Source organism: Salvelinus namaycush, chromosome 17 (genome assembly GCF_016432855.1).
Source record: "Salvelinus namaycush isolate Seneca chromosome 17, SaNama_1.0, whole genome shotgun sequence".
In the NCBI taxonomy this organism is placed as follows: domain Eukaryota; kingdom Metazoa; phylum Chordata; class Actinopteri; order Salmoniformes; family Salmonidae; genus Salvelinus; species Salvelinus namaycush.
This window is the reverse complement of record NC_052323.1, coordinates 29,558,102-29,577,146: the sequence shown is the minus strand read 5'-3', so window position 1 is coordinate 29,577,146 and position 19,045 is coordinate 29,558,102. Positions and strand designations below refer to the sequence as shown.

At 47.6% G+C, this 19,045-nt stretch overlaps 1 protein-coding gene across 1 annotated transcript in view; it reads right to left on the bottom strand.

The window, feature by feature from the left end:
- Window positions 1–15,881: 15,881 nt before the first annotated feature.
- The window catches only part of LOC120062170 (arf-GAP with Rho-GAP domain, ANK repeat and PH domain-containing protein 3-like), an 88,678-nt gene continuing 85,514 nt past the window's right edge, over window positions 15,882–19,045 (bottom strand). The window contains exon 20 of the mRNA XM_039011976.1: window positions 15,882–15,898. Within this exon, the coding sequence (XP_038867904.1) occupies window positions 15,882–15,898 (17 nt within the window). The remainder of the gene's footprint in view (window positions 15,899–19,045) is intronic.

Genomic DNA, 19,045 nt, shown 5'->3' with positions numbered 1-19,045 from the left:
TGAAGCCCCTGGGGAGTAGGGTTAAAGATCACTCTGGAGCCCCTGGAGAGCAGGGTTAAAGGTCACTCTGAAGCCCCTGGGGAGTAGGGTTAAAGATCACTCTGGAGCCCCTGGAGAGCAGGGTTAAAGATCACTCTGGAGCCCCTGGGGAGCAGGGTTAAAGGTCACTCTGAAGCCCCTGGAGAGCAGGGTTAAAGGTCACTCTGGAGCCCCTGGAGAGTAGGGTTAAAGGTCACTCTGGAGCCCCTGGGGAGCAGGGTTAAAGATCACTCTGGAGCCCCTGGGGAGCAGGGTTAAAGATCACTCTGGAGCCCCTGGAGAGCAGGGTTAAAGATCACTCTGGAGCCCCTGGGGAGTAGGGTTAAAGATCACTCTGGAACCCCTGGAGAGCAGGGTTAAAGATCACTCTGGAGCCCCTGGAGAGCAGGGTTAAAGATCACTCTGGAACCCCTGGAGAGCAGGGTTAAAGATCACTCTGGAGCCCCTGGAGAGCAGGGTTAAAGGTCACTCTGGAGCCCCTGGGGAGCAGGGTTAAAGGTCACTCTGAAGCCCCTGGGGAGTAGGGTTAAAGGTCACTCTGGATTCCCTGGGAGCAGGGTTAAAGGTCACTCTGAAGCCCCTGGGGAGCAGGGTTAAAGGTCACTCTGGATCCCCTGGAGAGCAGGGTTAAAGATCACTCTGAAGCCCCTGGGGAGCAGGGTTAAAGGTCACTCTGGAGCCCCTGGAGAGCAGGGTTAAAGGTCACTCTGGAGCCCCTGGGGAGCAGGGTTAAAGGTCACTCTGAAGCCCCTGGGGAGCAGGGTTAAAGGTCACTCTGGAGCCCCTGGAGAGCAGGGTTAAAGGTCACTCTGAAGCCCCTGGGGAGCAGGGTTAAAGGTCACTCTGGAGCCCCTGGAGAGCAGGGTTAAAGATCACTCTGGAGCCCCTGGGGAGTAGGGTTAAAGATCACTCTGGAGCCCCTGGAGAGCAGGGTTAAAGGTCACTCTGGAGCCCCTGGAGAGCAGGGTTAAAGGTCACTCTGGAGCACCTGGAGAGCAGGGTTCAAGGTCACTCTGGAGCACCTGGAAATCAGGGTTCAAGGTCACTCTGGAGCACCTGGAGAGCAGGGTTAAAGGTCACTCTAGAGCCCCTGGAGAGCAGGGTTAAAGATCACTCTGGAGCCCCTGGAGAGCAGGTTCAAAGGTCACTCTGGAGCCACTGGAGAGCAGTGTTAAATATCACTCTGGAGCACCTGGAGAGCAGGGTGAAAGGACCCCTTGGAGGGCAGGGTTAAAGGTCACTCTGGAGCACCTGGAGAGCAGGGTTAAAGGTCACTGCGCACTGTTAGCGCCCAACTGCTTTCAAATCTATAGCCCCCACAGACTATGGCACTACTACCCCATGATAACAAATGTAAACAACTGTCACGTCTACTCCCTCTCCCCCTCTCTGGTGCTCGTTGTCACCAGTTTTCTCATTATTACGCATACCTGTCACTATCGTTACGTGCACCTGCGCCTCATGACACTCACCTGGACTCCATCCCCTTCCTGATTACCTCCCCTATATCTGTCACTCCCCTTGGTTCTTTCCTCAGGTGTTATTGGTTCTGTTTCTGTTTCATGTCTTTATGCTTTTTGTGTTTCTTGTTTTGTTCCATGTTCGTATATTTCTTAAATGATTCACTCCCTGAACTTGCTTCCCGACTCCCAGCGTACACGTTACAGAATAACGCCTCACCAAGGGAAACATCAGGGAGTGTTTCTTTGTTTTTTGTTAGTGTAGGTGACATCGGGTCCGGGTGTCGCTACCGTAGCAACCGGGAAAGCCTCAGCTGGCTCGTCAGGCTTCCATGCCTCCTGGTCCCCGGGACGGTCCCTCTGGTCGGTGTTCTGCGGCTGGCGCCGCGCGTCAGGGAGGGGGTACTGTCACGTATACTCCCTCTCCGGCGCTCCAGGTCACCAGGCTGCTCATTATTACGCACATAGTTACACGCACCAGCGCCTCATCAGACTCACCTGGACTCCATCACCTGCCTGATTACCTTCCCTATATATGTCACTCCCTTTGATTCTTTCTCTAGGCTTACTGTTTCTGTTCCGTTGTTTCATGTCTGTATGCTACTTGTGTTTGTTGTTTTGTTCCTTGTGTTTATTAAAGTCACTCCCTGTTCTTGCTTCCCGACTCCCAGCGTACACATTACAGAATAACGCCTCACCAAGGGGAAGCATCAGGGATTTATTTATTTATTTATTTTTACTGGTGACGTCAGGTCGTCCAGGTGCCGCTGCCGAAGCAACCGGGGATGCCTCAGCCGGCTCGTCAGGCTTCCATGCCTCAGCCTGCTCGTCAGGCTCCCGCGCCTCATCCGGCTCATCAGGCTCCCGCGCCTCAGCCGGCTCGTCAGGCTTCCGCGCCTCAGCCGGCTCGTCAGGCTTCCGCGCCTCAGCCGGCTCGTCAGGCTCCCGCTCCTCAGCCGGCTCGTCAGGCTCCCGCGCCTCAGCCGGCTCGTCAGGCTCCCGCGCCTCAGCCGGCTCGTCAGGCTCCCGCGCCTCAGCCGGCTCGTCAGGCTCCCGCGCCTCAGCTGGCTCTATAGGTTCCTGCACTTTAGCCGGCTCGTCAGGCTCCCGCGCCTCAGCCTGCTTGTCAGGCTCCCGCGCCTCAACCGGCTCGTCAGGCTCCCGCACCTCAACCGGCTCGTCAGGCTCCCGCGCCTCAACCGGCTCATCAGGCTCCCGCGCCTCAACCGGCTCATCAGGCTCCCGCGCCTCATCCGGCTCGTCAGGCTCCCGCGCCTCAACCGGCTCATCAGGCTCCCGCGCCTCATCCGGCTCGTCAGGCTCCCGCGCCTCAGCTGGCTCTATAGGTTCCTGCACTTTAGCCGGCTCCACAGTTTGAGATTTGCAATGTTCTGAACGTTGCACCCTAATGGAATGATTATTCATGTCTTTGATACTGCTTAGGTCACATATACTGCATGATCATTTCTCCAAGTAAAGGTCTTGATCTTGATTTAATGAAGAGTGGTGAATTCCCTTCTTAGCACGCAAATGGTACTTTCAAGTTACAAGAATGAGATATTAATCAATTAGGCCTATGCTAATTCAGTTAAGGTCCATTTATGTCTTTAAAGTAAAAAGAGAGGGTGGTCATAGTGAGATTCCCATAAACTGTGGCTATGAATGCAATGTGTATTGTATACAGTATAAACAAAGATGTTGTTCCACCATTCTTAAAGGCCCAGTGCAGTCAAAAATGTGATTTACCTGTGTTTTATATATATTTCCACACTATAAGGTTGGAATGATACTGTGAAATTGTGAAAATGATGATAATGCCCTTTCAATGCTTGAAGAAAATGCCTGAAATGTCTGCCTTTTTTGTTTTGGCCTGTCTGGTGACATCACCAGTCGGTAAATTTAGTTAATAGACCAATCAGAAAGAGAGTTCAAAATTTCTCTGCCAATAACAGCTAGTTTTCAGTTTTACCCTTCTCACTCAGACCACTCCCAGACTGTCCTAGCAAAATTATTGCTTGAGAAATTGCTTTCTGCTAAGAAGCTATTTTTGTTTATTTTTGACCATTTTAATTGAAAACAATCACAGTAAGGTTCGTCATTTTTACCCAGAAATGATTTGATATTGAGATTAAAACGGCTGTATTGGGCCTTTAGATAAAGGTGTGGCTGTGGTGCTACGTGGGTATGTCAAATGTACTTTTATTTAACTAGGCAAGTCAGTTAAGAACACATTCTTATTTACAATGACGGCCTACCCCGGCCAAACCCGGACGACGCTGGGCCAATTGTGCGCCTCCCTTGGGATTCCCAATTACAGCCGGTTGTGATACAGCTTGGATTCGAACCGGGGTGTCTGTAGTGACGCCTCTATCACTGAGATGCAGTGCCTTAAACTGCTGCACCACTCGGGAGTCCTAATGTAAACATGTTATCATTAATTAGACTGTTAAGAGAGACAGTCTCTCTCCATTGGATATCAGTGTCATTGTCCCATGTGTTCAGCTTGTCCTACAACATTCCATTAGTAGTTGGGTCACCAAATTTCCTTCCACACAAATAATGCATTTCTGGAGCTCGAGTGGCCTCCCTTCATACACTCTTTGCTCTTGATGGTCATTCCTTTATTATACCTCAATTGTATAATCTCACAAAGCTCTCGTTTGATCTATTCAGAGGATGGTTTGTCCCAGACTGGATGTCACCTCTTATGAATCACCATAAGTAACCCTTAGACTTCATGGCACACAACGTGTTTGTCTAGTCTAGTGAGAACATAGAGACAGACAGAGAGATGGAGAGAGATGGAGAGAGATAGAGAGAGAGAGAGAGAGACAGAGAGAGAGAGAGAGAGACAGAGAGAGAGAGAGAGAGACAGAGAGAGAGAGAGAGAGAGAGAGAGAGAGAGAGACAGAGAGACAGAGAGACAGAGAGAGAGAGAGAGAGACAGAGAGACAGAGAGACAGAGAGACAGAGAGAGAGACCCTGGACTTGAACAGCCTCTATGACCAGGTCCACCTCTACAAGGCAGCAGTGCCCACCTTTGCCCGGACTCTAAAGGACATCGCTCTCAAACGCAGCCCCAACACTTCACACAGGAGCAACAGATCAATAGACACCCCACCCAGACCAGCGAGACACCCTCCAAGACCTTCAGGACCCCCCCCCCCTGGACCTACACATAGAGGACCCACGCCAAGAGGACTTACATCCAGACCACAGCACCCCCAGACACATCCACACCCCCACCCCAACCAATCAACACCCCCCCACATCAACCATGCCCACACCCAATTTAGGCCCCCTCAGATCAGACCTATGCCACTCCTGCCCACCCCATGCACCCCACCCCCGCAAAGAGGGCATCAACATGGAAGTCACACATACGCCCAGGTAGTGAGCGGGCAAACAGGCCCAACCCCCACTCTTACACTCGCCCAAGCCAACGGCATGTACCAGATGCTCAGCAGGCTCTGCTCACACTTACTGGCCTGAGGCCAAACCACGACCAACAACATTGGACACTTTATGGAACAAAAAGCCTTCACTATATCATCCTGGAATATCCAAGGCCTGAGGTCATCTGCCTTTGGCCTAAAGAGCAGGAACCCGGACTTCACCAAAGAAATCGGTAATGCAGACATTGTCATCCTGCAAGAAACATGGTATAGAGGAGACGGACCCACTGGTTGCCCTCTAGGTTACAGAGAGCTGGTAGTCCCATCCACCAAACTACCAGGTGTGAAACAGGGAAGGGACTCAGGGGGAATGCTAATTTGGTATAGAGCAGACCTAACTCACTCCATTAAATTAATCAAAACAGGAACATTTTACATTTGGCTAGAAATTCAAAAGGAAATTATCTTAACAGAGAACAATGTCCTCCTGTGTGCTACCTATATCCCCCCACTAGAATCCCCATACTTTAATGAAGACAGCTTCTCCATCCTGGAGGGGGAAATCAATCATTTCCAGGCCCAGGGACATGTATTAGTCTGTGGCGACCTAAATGCCAGAACTGGACACGAACCTGACACCCTCAGCACACAGGGGGACAAACACCTGCCTGCAGGTGACAGCATTCCCTCCCCCATATGCCCCCCTAGGCACAACTATGACAACATAACCAACAAAAACGGGTCACAACTCCTGCAGCTCTGTCGCACGCTGGGTATGTACATAGTCAATGGTAGGCTTCGAGGGGACTCCTATGGTAGGTACACCTATAGCTCATCTCTTGGCAGTAGCACTGTAGACTACTTTATCACTGACCTCAACCCAGAGTCTCTCAGAGCGTTCACAGTCAGCCCACTGACACCCCTATCAGACCACAGCAAAATCACAGTCTACTTGAACAGAGCAATACTCAATCATGAGGCATCAAAGCCAAAGGAACTGAGTAACATTAAGAAATGCTATAGATGGAAGGAATGCAGTTTGGAAACCTACCAAAAAACAATTAGGCAACAGCAAATCCAATCCCTTTTAGACAACTTCCTGGGTAAAACGTTCCACTGCAATAGTGAAGGTGTAAACTTGGCAGTAGAAAATCTTAACAGTATATTTTACCTCTCAGCTTCCCTATCAAATCTAAAAATCTCAAATAGAAAACCGAAGAAAATGAACAACAATGACAAATGGTTTGATAAAGAATGCAAAAATCGAAGAAATAAATTGAGAAACCTGTCCAACCAAAAACATAGAGACCCGGAAAACCTGAGTCTACGCCTTCACTATGGTGAATCACTAAAACAATACAGAAATACACTACGGAAAAAGAAGGAACAGCACGTCAGAAATCAGCTCAATGTAATTGAAGAATCCATAGACTCTAACCAATTCTGGGAAAATTGGAAAACACTAAACAAACAACAACACGAAGAATTATCTATCCAAAATGGAGATGTATGGGTAAACCACTTCTCCAATCTTTTTGGCTCTATAACAAAGAATAAAGAGCAAAAACGTATACATGATCAAATACAAATCCTAGAATCAACTATTAAAGACTACCAGAACCCACTGCATTCTCCAATTACCTTGAATGAGTTACAGGACAAAATAAAAACCCTCCAACCCAAAAAGGCCTGTGGTGTTGATGGTATCCTTAATGAAATGATCAAATATACAGACAACAAATTCCAACTGGCTATACTAAAACTCTTTAACATCGTCCTTAGCTCTGGCATCTTCCCCAATATTTGGAACCAAGGACTGATCACCCCAATCCACAAAAGTGGAGACAAATTTGACCCCAATAACTACCGTGGAATATGCGTCAACAGTAACCTTGGTAAAATACTCTGCATTATCATTAACAGCAGACTCGTACATTTCCTCAATGAACACAATGTACTGAGCAAATGTCAAATTGGCTTTTTACCAAATTACCGTACAACAGACCATGTATTCACCCTACACACCCTAATTGACAACCAAACAAACCAAAACAAAGGCAAAGTCTTCTCATGCTTTGTTGATTTCAAAAAAGCCTTCGACTCAATTTGGCATGAGGGTCTGCTATACAAATTGATGGAAAGTGGTGTTGGGGGTAAAACATACGACATTATAAAATCCATGTACACAAACAACAAGTGTGCGGTTAAAATTGGCAAAAAACACACACATTTCTTCACACAGGGTCGTGGGGTGAGACAGGGATGCAGCTTAAGCCCCACCCTCTTCAACATATATATCAACGAATTGGCGCGGGCACTAGAACAGTCTGCAGCACCCGGTCTCACCCTACTAGAATCCGAAGTCAAATGTCTACTGTTTGCTGATGATCTGGTGCTTCTGTCACCAACCAAGGAGGGCCTACAGCAGCACCTAGATCTTCTGCACAGATTCTGTCAGACCTGGGCCCTGACAGTAAATCTCAGTAAGACCAAAATAATGGTGTTCCAAAAAAGGTCCAGTCGCCAGGACCACAAATTCCATCTAGACACCGTTGCCCTAGAGCACACAAAAAACTATACATACCTCGGCCTAAACATCAGCACCACAGGTAACTTCCACAAAGCTGTGAACGATCTGAGAGACAAGGCAAGAAGGGCATTCTATGCCATCAAAAGGAACATAAATTTCAACATACCAATTAGGATCTGGCTAAAAATACTTGAATCAGTCATAGAGCCCATTGCCCTTTATGGTTGTGAGGTCTGGGGTCCGCTCACCAACCAAGATTTCACAAAATGGGGCAAACACCAAATTGAGACTCTGCATGCAGAATTCTGCAAAAATATCCTCTGTGTACAACGTAGAACACCAAATAATGCATGCAGAGCAGAATTAGGCCGATACCCACTAATTATCAAAATCCAGAAAAGAGCCGTTAAATTCTACAACCACCTAAAAGGAAGCGATTCCCAAACCTTCCATAACAAAGCCATCACCTACAGAGAGATGAACCTGGAGAAGAGTCCCCTAAGCAAGCTGGTCCTAGGGCTCTGTTCACAAACACAAACACACCCCACAGAGCCCCAGGACAACAGCACAATTAGACCCAACCAAATCATGAGAAAACAAAAAGATAATTACTTGACACATTGGAAAGAATTAACAAAAAAACAGAGCAAACTAGAATGCTATTTGGCCCTAAACAGAGAGTACACAGTGGCAGAATACCTGACCACTGTGACTGACCCAAACTTAAGGAAAGCTTTGACTATGTACAGACTCAGTGAGCATAGCCTTGCTATTGAGAAAGGCCGCCGTAGGCAGACATGGCTCTCAAGAGAAGACAGGCTATGTGCTCACTGCCCACAAAATTAGGTGGAAACTGAGCTGCACTTCCTAACCTCCTGCCCAATGTATGACCATATTAGAGACACATATTTCCCTCAGATTACACAGATCCACAAAGAATTCGAAAACAAATCCAATTTTGATAAACTCCCATATCTACTGGGTGAAATTCCACAGTGTGCCATCACAGCAGCAAGATTTGTGACCTGTTGTCACAAGAAAAGGGCAACCAGTGAAGAACAAACACCATTGTAAATACAACCCATATTTATGCTTATTTATTTTAACTTGTGTGCTTTAACCATTTGTACATTGTTACAACACTGTATATATATAATATGACATTTGTAATGTCTTTATTGTTTTGAAACTTCTGTATGTGTAATGTTTACTGTTAATTTGTATTGTTTGTTTCACTTTTGTGTATTGTCTACCTCACTTGCTTTGGCAATGTTAACACATGTTTCCCATGCCAATAAAGCCCCTTGAATTGAATTGAATTGAATTGAGAGAGAGAGAGAAAGAGAGAGAGAGAGAGAGAGAGAGAGAACAGGGAACATGGCCCATCGGCTTCCACAGTCTGCTAGTCGGAAAACTGACGCTGCTGAATAATTTGTTAGGAATGGGGGGGGGGGGGGGGGTTGAAGAATGGAACTCATTTGAATAATGGATGGCCCTCATTGGTAAATCATGCTCTCGCATGTCAAAAGTAAACTTAAATGTTGGACACTTTGGGATGAACTTTTAAAAATGATCACCAGCATCACGAAGAGCTCATGAAGATGTACTGTAGTTAGGGGCACCCTATTTATTACATAGCGCACTTCTTTTGATCAGAGACTTATGAGCCCTGGCCAAAAGAAGTGCACTATGTAGGAAATAGGGTGCTATTTCTGCTGTAGACTACAGTTGATCATGCATGTACAGAGCGGCTTTGTACACTAGCTATCTGGGGGGTTTCTATGATCCAGGAGAAGTAACATACCTGAGTTCTAATACCATTACAGGTATTCTAATACCATTACAGGTATTCTAATACCATTACAGGAATTCTAATACCATTACAGGTATTCTAATACCATTACAGGAATTCTAATACCATTACAGGAATTCTAATACTATTACAGGAATTCTAATACCATTACATGTATTCTAATACTATTACAGTAGGTATCTGGACTGTTAGCATCATAGCATAACAAATAACATGCGCGGTGAAGATATAGCATCTGAGTGAGCTGGTTATGACTATGAGCTATTGTGCATCTCAAAAGGAACCCTTTTCTCTATAGAGTGTACTACTTTTGACCAGAGCTCTATGGGGCCCTTGTCTGAATTAGTGCACTATTTAGGGAATAGGGTTCTATCTCGGACACCTACAGTGCCCTCAGAAAGTTCAGACCCCTTGACTCTTTCCACAGTTTGTTACGTTACAGCCTTATTCTAAAATTGACTTTTTCCACAGTTTGTTACGTTACAGCCTTATTCTAAAATGTATTAAATAAATAAAAATGCTCATCAATCTACAAACAATGTCCCATAATGACAAAGCAAAAACAGGTTTTTAGAAATGTTTGCAAATGTACAAAAGTATAGGTACATTTGGTTGCGCTCACATTTTCATAAATATGTCTACACATGGTATTAAAATGTGTCTCTTATCTGTCAACTGTGTCCACATTGTGACCAGATTTCCTGGTCCCTCCCTGTTTGCAAATGATTTGACAGCTATTCTTTTCAAAATAATATGTAATTTATTTATTTGAAGACACATATTGATGCCATAAGTCAATGGTGCCACCAATGATTTTAGAAGGCGAGATAATGACGATTTAAAAGTTTTCACCTCCAGAGGTGGTCAGGAAGATCTGATCACAATCAGATCATAATGCATTTTTTTAATCATCTACACCTGTCTGAAAATGTGTCCACAATCAGAATGTGGACGAGTTCAGGACAAAAGATACATGTTAGAACCAGGTATAAACAGGGCTTTAGTCTTCTCTCCATGTTTTGACCTTATCACGTTCCTGACCTGTTTTCTGTTAATTTTGTACGTGTTTAGTTGGTCAGGGCGTGAGTTGGGGTGGGCATTCTATGTTTTGTGTTTCTATGTTTAGGTCAGGTGAAATTAGCCTTATATGGTTCTCAATCAGGGACAGGTGTTTGACGTTTCCTCTGATTGAGAACCATATAAAGGTAGGCTGTTCACACTGTTTGTTTGTGGGTGATTGTCTTCCGTGTCTGTGTATGTTGCACCACACGGGACTGTTTCGGTTTGTTCGTTCGTTTGATGTAGTCTGTTCCTGTTCGTGAGTTCTTCGTGTATTTATGTAAGTTCCATGTTCAGGTCTGTCTACGTCGTTTTGTTATTTTGTAGTTTGTTGAAGTGTTTTCGTTTTTCGTTTTTACTTTAATAAACTTCATTATGTCAAATTATCACGCTGCGCTTTGGTCCAATCCTTACTCCTCCTCTTCATCCGAAGAGGAGGAGGACAACCGTTACAGAATCACCCACCAACCATGGATCAAGCAGCGTGAGAGGAACCAGCAACAGCGGCCAAAGAACCAGGACTTGTGGACTTGGGAGGAAATATTGGACGGAAAGGGACCCTGGGCTCAACCAGGAGAATATCGCCGCCCCAAAGCTGAGCTGGAGGCAGCGAAAGCAGAGAGGCGGTGTTTCGAGGAGCTAGCTCGGAAGCAGGAGAAGGATCTGGGCTACACTACGTGGGAGGAGATCGACAGGTGGGCGATCAACCCAGGGCGAGTGCCGGAGCCCGCCTGGGATTCTCTGGCGCAGTGCGAGGAGGGATACCGGCGAATGGAGGCAGCACGACGACGCGGTAGGAAGCCTGTGAGTAAACCCCAAAAATTTCTTGGGGGGGGGGGCTAAAAGGGAGAGTGGCGAAGTCAGGTAGGAGACCTGCGCCCACTCCCTGTACTTACCGTGGAGAGCGAGAGTACGGGCAGACACCGTGTTACGCAGTAGAGCGCATGGTGTCTCCTGTACGTGTGCATAGCCCGGTGCGGGTTATTCCACCTCCCCGCACTGGCAGGGCTAGATTGAGCATTGAGCCAAGTGCCATGAAGCCGGCTCTACACATCTGGCCACCAGTGCGTCTCCTCGGGCCGGCTTACATGGCACCAGCCTTACGCATGGTGTCCCCGGTTCGCCTACATAGCCCGGTGCGGGTTATTCCACCTCCCCGCACTGGTCGGGCGACGGGGAGCATACAACCAGGTAAGGTTGGGCAGGCTCAGTGCTCAAGGGAGCCAGTACGCCTGCACGGTCCGGTATTTCCGGCGCCACCTCCCCGCTCCAGCCCAGTACCACCTGTGCCTACACCACGCACCAGGCTTCCAGTGCGTCTCCAGAGCCCTGTTCCTCCTCCACGCACTAGCCCTATGGTGCGTGTCTCCAGCCCAGTACCACCAGTGCCTACACCACGCACCAAGCCTCCTGTGTGTCTCCAGAGCCCTGTACGCACTGTTCCTTCTCCCCGTACTCGCCCTGATGTGCGTGCCCTCAGCCCGGTAACACCAGTGCCGGTACCACGCACCAGGCCTATAGTACGCAGTGAGAGTCCAGTGTGCCCTGTTGTTGTTCCCCGCACTAGCCTGATGGTGCGTGTCCTTAGCCCGGTACCTCCAGTTCCGGTACCACGCACCAGGCCTACAGTGCGTCTCAGCCGGCCAGAGTCTGCCGTCTGCCAAGCGGCGCCTGAACTGCCCGTCTGCCAAGCGGCGCCTGAACTGCCCGTCTGCCCAGCGGAGCCTGAACTGCCCGTCTGCCCAACGGCGCCTGAACTGCCCGTCTGCCCAACGCCGTCTGAACTGTCCGTCTGCCAAGCGCCGCATGAACTGCCCGTCGGTACTGAGCCTTCAAAGCCGCCCGTCTGCCATGAGCCTGCAAAGCCGCCCGTCTGCCATGAGCCTTCAGAGCCGTCCGCCAGACAGGAGCCGCTAGAGCCTTCCGCCAGACAGGAGCCGCTAGAGCCTTCCGCCAGACAGGATCAGCCAGAGCCTTCTGCCAGACAGGATCAGCCAGAGCCTTCCGCCAGACAGGATCAGCCAGAGCCTTCCGCCAGACATGACCAGCCAGAGCCATCAGCGAGCCATGACCAGCCAGAGCCGTCAGCGAGCCATGACCAGCCAGAGCCGTCAGCCAGCCATGACCAGCCAGAGCCGTCATCCAGCCATGACCAGCCAGAGCCGTCATCCAGCCATGACCAGCCAGAGCCGTCATCCAGCCATGACCAGCCAGAGCCGTCATCCAGCCATGACCAGCCAGAGCCGTCATCCAGCCATGACCAGCCAGAGCCGTCATCCAGCCAGGATCCGCCAGAGCCGTCATCCAGCCAGGATCCGCCAGAGCCGTCATCCAGCCAGGATCCGCCAGAGCCAGCCAGCCAGGATCCGCCAGAGCCAGCCAGCCAGGATCCGCCAGAGCCAGCCAGCCAGGATCCGCCAGAGCCAGCCAGCCAGGATCCGCCAGCCAGTCCGCTGCTGCCGTCCCTCAGTCCGCTGCTGCCGTCCCTCAGTCCGGAGCTGCCGTCCCTCAGTCCGGAGCTGCCGTCCCTCAGTCCGGAGCTGCCGTCCCTCAGTCCGGAGCTGCCGTCCCTTATCCCGGTGCTGCTCCTTATCCCGGTGATGCCCCTTAATTTAGGTGGGGTTATTTGGAGGGTGGTCATTGAGAGGGGGATAAAAAAGCGGGGATTTATTATGGTGGGATGGGGACCACGCCCAGAGCCTGAGCCGCCACCGTGGACAGATGCCCACCCAGACCCTCCCCTAGACTTTTGGTGGTGCGTCCGGAGTTCGCACCTTGAGGGGGGGGTTCTGTCACGTTCCTGACCTGTTTTCTGTTAATTTTGTATGTGTTTAGTTGGTCAGGGCGTGAGTTGGGGTGGGCATTCTATGTTTTGTGTTTCTATGTTTAGGTCAGGTGAAATTAGCCTTATATGGTTCTCAATCAGGGACAGGTGTTTGACGCTTCCTCTGATTGAGAACCATATAAAGGTAGGCTGTTCACACTGTTTGTTTGTGGGTGATTGTCTTCCGTGTCTGTGTATGTTGCACCACACGGGACTGTTTCGGTTTGTTCGTTCGTTTGATGTAGTCTGTTCCTGTTCATGAGTTCTTCGTGTATTTATGTAAGTTCCATGTTCAGGTCTGTCTACGTCGTTTTGTTATTTTGTAGTTTGTTGAAGTGTTTTCGGTTTTCGTTTTTACTTTAATAAACTTCATTATGTCAAATTATCACGCTGCGCTTTGGTCCAATCCCTACTCCTCCTCTTCATCCGAAGAGGAGGAGGACAACCGTTACAGACCTGCTGTAGTTACTGCTCGGCCGTCTGTCTGTCTGTCTGTCTGGAGACTGATTGAAACAGGCACGCAAATAGCACTCTCTGCTAATCTATTGTGGTCAGTCAGAGAGCCTGATGAACCAATATCTAATTAACTATGCGGCGATGCAAAGCAATCCCATGCCAGAGGCTAGGATCCATGCGGAGATCTGTGTGAGATGCTGGAAGCAAGCAACACATCACATCCAGTTTATTTCCAATGATATCAGTCAAAGCTAAATGTGATAGAGAAGTGGAAAAATAGGACTTTATGTTAATGCGCAGAATGTACTATTTTGACATTTTGAGATCTTGGGACTAAAAGGTTCTATTTGCAAAATGATGAATCTGAGATAATTGGCTTTAATTTATTTGTATTTTTAATATAACCTTTATTTAACTAGGCAAGTCAGTTAAGAACAAATTCTTATTTACAATAATGGCCTACACCGGCCAAACCCCGGACGACGCTGGGCCAGTTGACGCACCGCCCTATGGGACTCCCAATCACGGCCGGTTGTGATACAGCCTGGATTCGAACCAGGGTGTCTGTAGTGACGCCTTTAGCACTGAGACGCAGTGCCTTAGACCACTGTGCCACTCGGGAGCCCATTGGTTTGAATGGTGTCAGCAATTTTTATATTGTATTCTTTTGAACTTAACATGAATTAAGGTATTTAGAGTACTATATGCTGTAGGTAGAGAACATTGAACAGAAAATGATTATGTCAATAACTACATTTTGATAAAAATGTAGATAAAACCTTATTGTACCTAACTCTCCATTTAGAATATTTTCAAGTCTTATCTGAAGAAAGCCCCCCAGTCCCCCGGCCCCCCAGCCCCCCAGCACAACCCCAGTCTCCCAGTCCCCCGGCCCCCAGACCCCCAGACCTCCAGCCCCCCAGCACAACCCAGCCACCCAGTCCCCTGGCCCCCCAGTCTCCCAGTCCCTCGGCCCCCCAGTTCCCCAGACCTCCAGCCCCCCAGCACAACCCCAGCCACCCAGTCCCCCAGCCCCCCAGTCCCCCATCCCCCCAGTCCCCAGCTGCAGCCTCAGGCCCCCATCAATCCCCCATTCCCAGCCCAATTAAATTACATTCTGCACCCAGGCCAGACCAACCAAATGAAAGGTCACCGCATGGCCACAGCCTCTTCCAGAAAGGCAATTTGATCCAAGCCTGTCAGAGGAGAGGGGGATTAGGATTGGCAGGCGAGGTATACTTTTAATTTTACTACCCATAGTCATTCCACCGATTAATCCAAATTAGGATGTTGATTTAACAATGCATTGACCTTTAGACAGAGTTCATCCACAGTGACAAGTTAATCTACACAGCATATATATATAAATGATGGAGGTGTATCTGAGTCTATAGGTTAAAATGACTATAGATATAAATGATGGAGGTCTATCTGAGTCTATAGGTTAAAATGACTATAGATATAAATGATGGAGGTCTATCTGAGTCTATAGGTTAAAATGACTATAGATATAAATGATGGAGGTGTATCTGAGTCTATAGGTTAAAATGACTATAGATATAAATGATAGAGGTCTATCTGAGTCTATAGGTTAAAATGACTATAGATATAAATGATGGAGGTCTATCTGAGTCTATAGGTTGAGTTGACTATAGATATAAATGATGGAGGTCTATCTGAGTCTATAGGTTAAAATGACTATAGATATAAATGATGGAGGTCTATCTGAGTCTATAGGTTAAAATGACTATAGATATAAATGATGGAGGTCTATCTGAGTCTATAGGTTAAAATGACTATAGATATAAATGATGGAGGTCTATCTGAGTCTATAGGTTAAAATGACTATAGCTTCCCTCTGAGACCTAAAACCAGAAACCGGTCATAAATTGTGACCGTTTAATTCCTCGATAGTGATCATAGCTTTACATTACAGTATATTGTCTACAATAAATTTACCAGGCAGCTTGTTTGACTTGTTTATAGTTTAGCAGTTCTTCCAAATCCAAATTTAGTTTGTATTTTCTATAGCAATACATTTGTACTTTGATGCAAAGATCAAGATGTCAAGAGGTACGTGCTCCCCTGAGTACAAACATCAGATCGCATGGCGAACAGATGTCCAGTCCATAATATTGACACGTTCATATAGCAGCGTATACAGTACTTACCACCTAAGGCTTGCTTCATCACAAAATTCATGGTTCCTTCTGATACTCTGGTCTTCTACAGACAAACACAACTCTGCATGTAGCCGCCCCTTCTTTACCAGATCTCTGTTGCCTTCCTCAGTCTGTGTGAGTGTTTACCTCTTGATCCAAGCTGAGGAGAGAGAAGAGGGAGAGGAGGGAGAAAGGAGATAGGAGAGAGAGGAGAGATAGGAGAGAGAGAGGAAAGATAGGAGAGAGAAGGGAGAGAGAGGAGGGAGGAGAGATAGGAGAGAGAGAGGAGAGATAGGAGAGAGAGATGAGAGAGAAGGGAGAGAGAGGAGGGAGGAGAGATAGAGGAGAGATAGGAGAAAGAAAGGAGAGAGAAAGGAGAGAGAGGAGAGAGAGAGGAGAGAGAGGAGAGAAAGGAGAGAGAGGAGAGATGAGAGGAGAGAGAGGAGAGATAGGAGAGAGAAAAGAGAGAGAGGAGAGAGAGGAGAGAGAGGAGAGAGAAAAGAGAGAGGAGAGAGAAAAGAGAGAGGAGAGAGAGGAGAGAGAAAGGAGATAGAGGAGAGAGAAAGGAGAGAGAGGAGAGAAGGAGAGAGAGGAGAGAGAAAGGAGAGAGAGAGAGATGAGAGATGAGAGAGGAGAGATGAGAGAGAGAAGAGAGAGAGGAGAGAGAAGAGAGGAGAGAGAGGAGAGAGAAAGGAGAGAGAGGAAAGAGAGGAGAGGAAAGAGAGGAGAGGAAAGGAGAGAGAGGAGAGGGAGAGGAGAGAGGAGAGAGAGAGAAAGGAAAGCGAGGAGAGAGAGGAGAGAGAAGAGAGACAGGAGAGAGGGAAAGGAGAGAGAGGAGAGTGAGAGAAAGGAGAGCGAGGAGAGAGAGGAGAGGAGAGAGGAGAGGAAAGGAGAGAGAGGAGAGGAGAGGAGAGAGAGGAGAGAAAGGAACAATGAAAGACAAAACAGTTTACTGGAAGATGTTAACAAAGGATATGGACAGTGGCTAGGTACAGTATGGTTGAGGTAGTAGGGTGTATGTGTGTGTGTGTGTGTGTGTGTGTGTGTGTGTGTGTGTGTGTGTGTGTGTGTGTGTGTGTGTGTGTGTGTGTGTGTGTGTGTGTGTGTGTGTGTGTGTGTGTGTGTGTGTGTGTGTGTGTGTGTGTGTGTGTGTGTGGTTGCAGAGCATAAAGATGTATCAATCTCTATGTTGTGGAGGATACATATATGTCAGTATCTCATCACTGAGCTCTAATAGAACAGAGTATATTTCCTGCTACAGTAAACCATCGGTGCTGCTGGATATTTCACCTCCTAGATGTCCCTCTGGTCCCCCTTTGAAAGACAATCCCGTTCCCCAGAAAAGCCAGGATCAATACTAAGGTACTCTCCTGTGTTAAAATACTACAGAATAATGTTTGAGACCCAGGGGGTTAAGGGTGCTTGAGACCCAGGGGGTTAAGGGTGCTTGAAACCCAGGGGGTTAAGGGTGCTTGAGACCCAGGGGGTTAAGGGTGTTTGAGACCCAGGGGGTTAAGGGTGCTTGAAACCCAGGGGGTTAAGGGTGCTTGAGACCCAGGGGGTTAAGGGTGCTTGAAACCCAGGGGGTTAAGGGTGCTTGAGACCCAGGGGGTTAAGGGTGCTTGAGACCCAGGGGGTTAAGGGTGTTTGAGACCCAGGGGGTTAAGAGTGCTTGAGACCCAGGGGGTTAAGGGTGCTTGAGACCCAGGGAGTTAAGGGTGCTTGAGACCCAGGGGGTTAAGAGAAGAGCCTCATGTCCATAAACACACAGTTGTCTTGATTAGCTCCAGTCAACAGATGTAGAGATGTAGGCTTGCATCCCAAATGGAACCTCATTCCCTATACAGTGCACTACTCTTATGGCTCTGGTCAAAAGTAGTGCACTATGTCGGGAATAGGATGCCATTTGGGACGTAACCATATTCTACAGGGCATCAGCACTGAGCTGAGTGCTTTCACTGCATTAGCCCCTGCTACTATTCATCTGGACAAGGTATCTCTTTGAGGAGCAGTCAACAGAAAAACGTTAGAATAAAGTGTAGTGCCAACAGCCAACTACATTAGAATAGAGGGCTTTTCATGTTCTGCTTGCTTGTTGATATAGAGTAGAACTCTATGCAAGTGTAGACGGTTGTTGACTGTACAACCCCAGGAAGTCAATCCAGACCATATTAATAGTTTCCTTATTTAAAAAAAATATATATACTGTATATATCAACGCCAAACTTGATGACTCTAAAATGTTTCACGTTGATAGGCCCTTGTGAAGTGGATTTACAAAGGATTTAAAATGGACACGTAAAATGTTATTTGTTGATTTATCAATAACTCAGTCGTCTCTTAAACCAATCCCTTAGCTTTGGTATCATTTGAACTGATGGTTCATAAAAATACGTATTTTTTTTTAAATATCCAAGATGGAGGAAAATCTATCCTAATGGACCGTATGGGTTCTTGAGGCAAATCTGTTCAGCATGAGGAAAGACACCTACATACAAAGTTTCACGTCTATTGGTGGTATTCAAAGTTGAGGGTCGCAGAAAAACTGCAGTGGGGTCGTCAAATATATATATACAGTATATACACTATACATACAAAAGTATGTGGACACCCCTTCAAATTAGTGGATTTGGCTATTTCAGCAACACTCATTGTTGACAGGTGTATAAAATCGAGCAAACAGCCATGCAATCTCCATAGACAAACATTGGCATTATTATGGCCTTGCTGAAGAGCTCAGTGATTTTCAACGTGGCACCGTCATAGGATGCTACCTTTCCAACAAGTCAGTTTGTCAAATTTCTGCTCTGCTAGAGCTGCCCTGGTCAACTGTAAGTGCTGTTATTGTGAAGTGGAAACGTCTAGGAGCAACAACGGCTCAGCTGCGAAGTAGTAGGCCACACAAGCTCACAGAACGGGACCGCCGAGTGCTGAAGCGCGCAGCGCGTAAAAATCGTCTGTCCTCGGTTGGAACACTCACTACCGTGTTCCAAACTGCCTCTGGAAGCAACGTCAGCACAAGAACTGTTCGTCGGGAGCTTCATGAAATGGGTTTCCATGGCCGAGCAGCTGCACACAAGCCTAAGATCACCATGCGCTATACCAAGCGTCGGCTCGAGTTGTGTAAAGCTCGCTGCCATTGGACTTTAGAGCAGTGGAAAAGCGTTCTCTGGAGTGATGAATCACGCTTCACCTTCTGGCAGTCTGACGGACGAATCTGGTTTTGGGGGATGCCAGGAGAACGCTACCTGCCGGAATGCATATTGTAAAGTTTGGTGGAGGAATAATGGTCTGGGGTTGTTTTTCA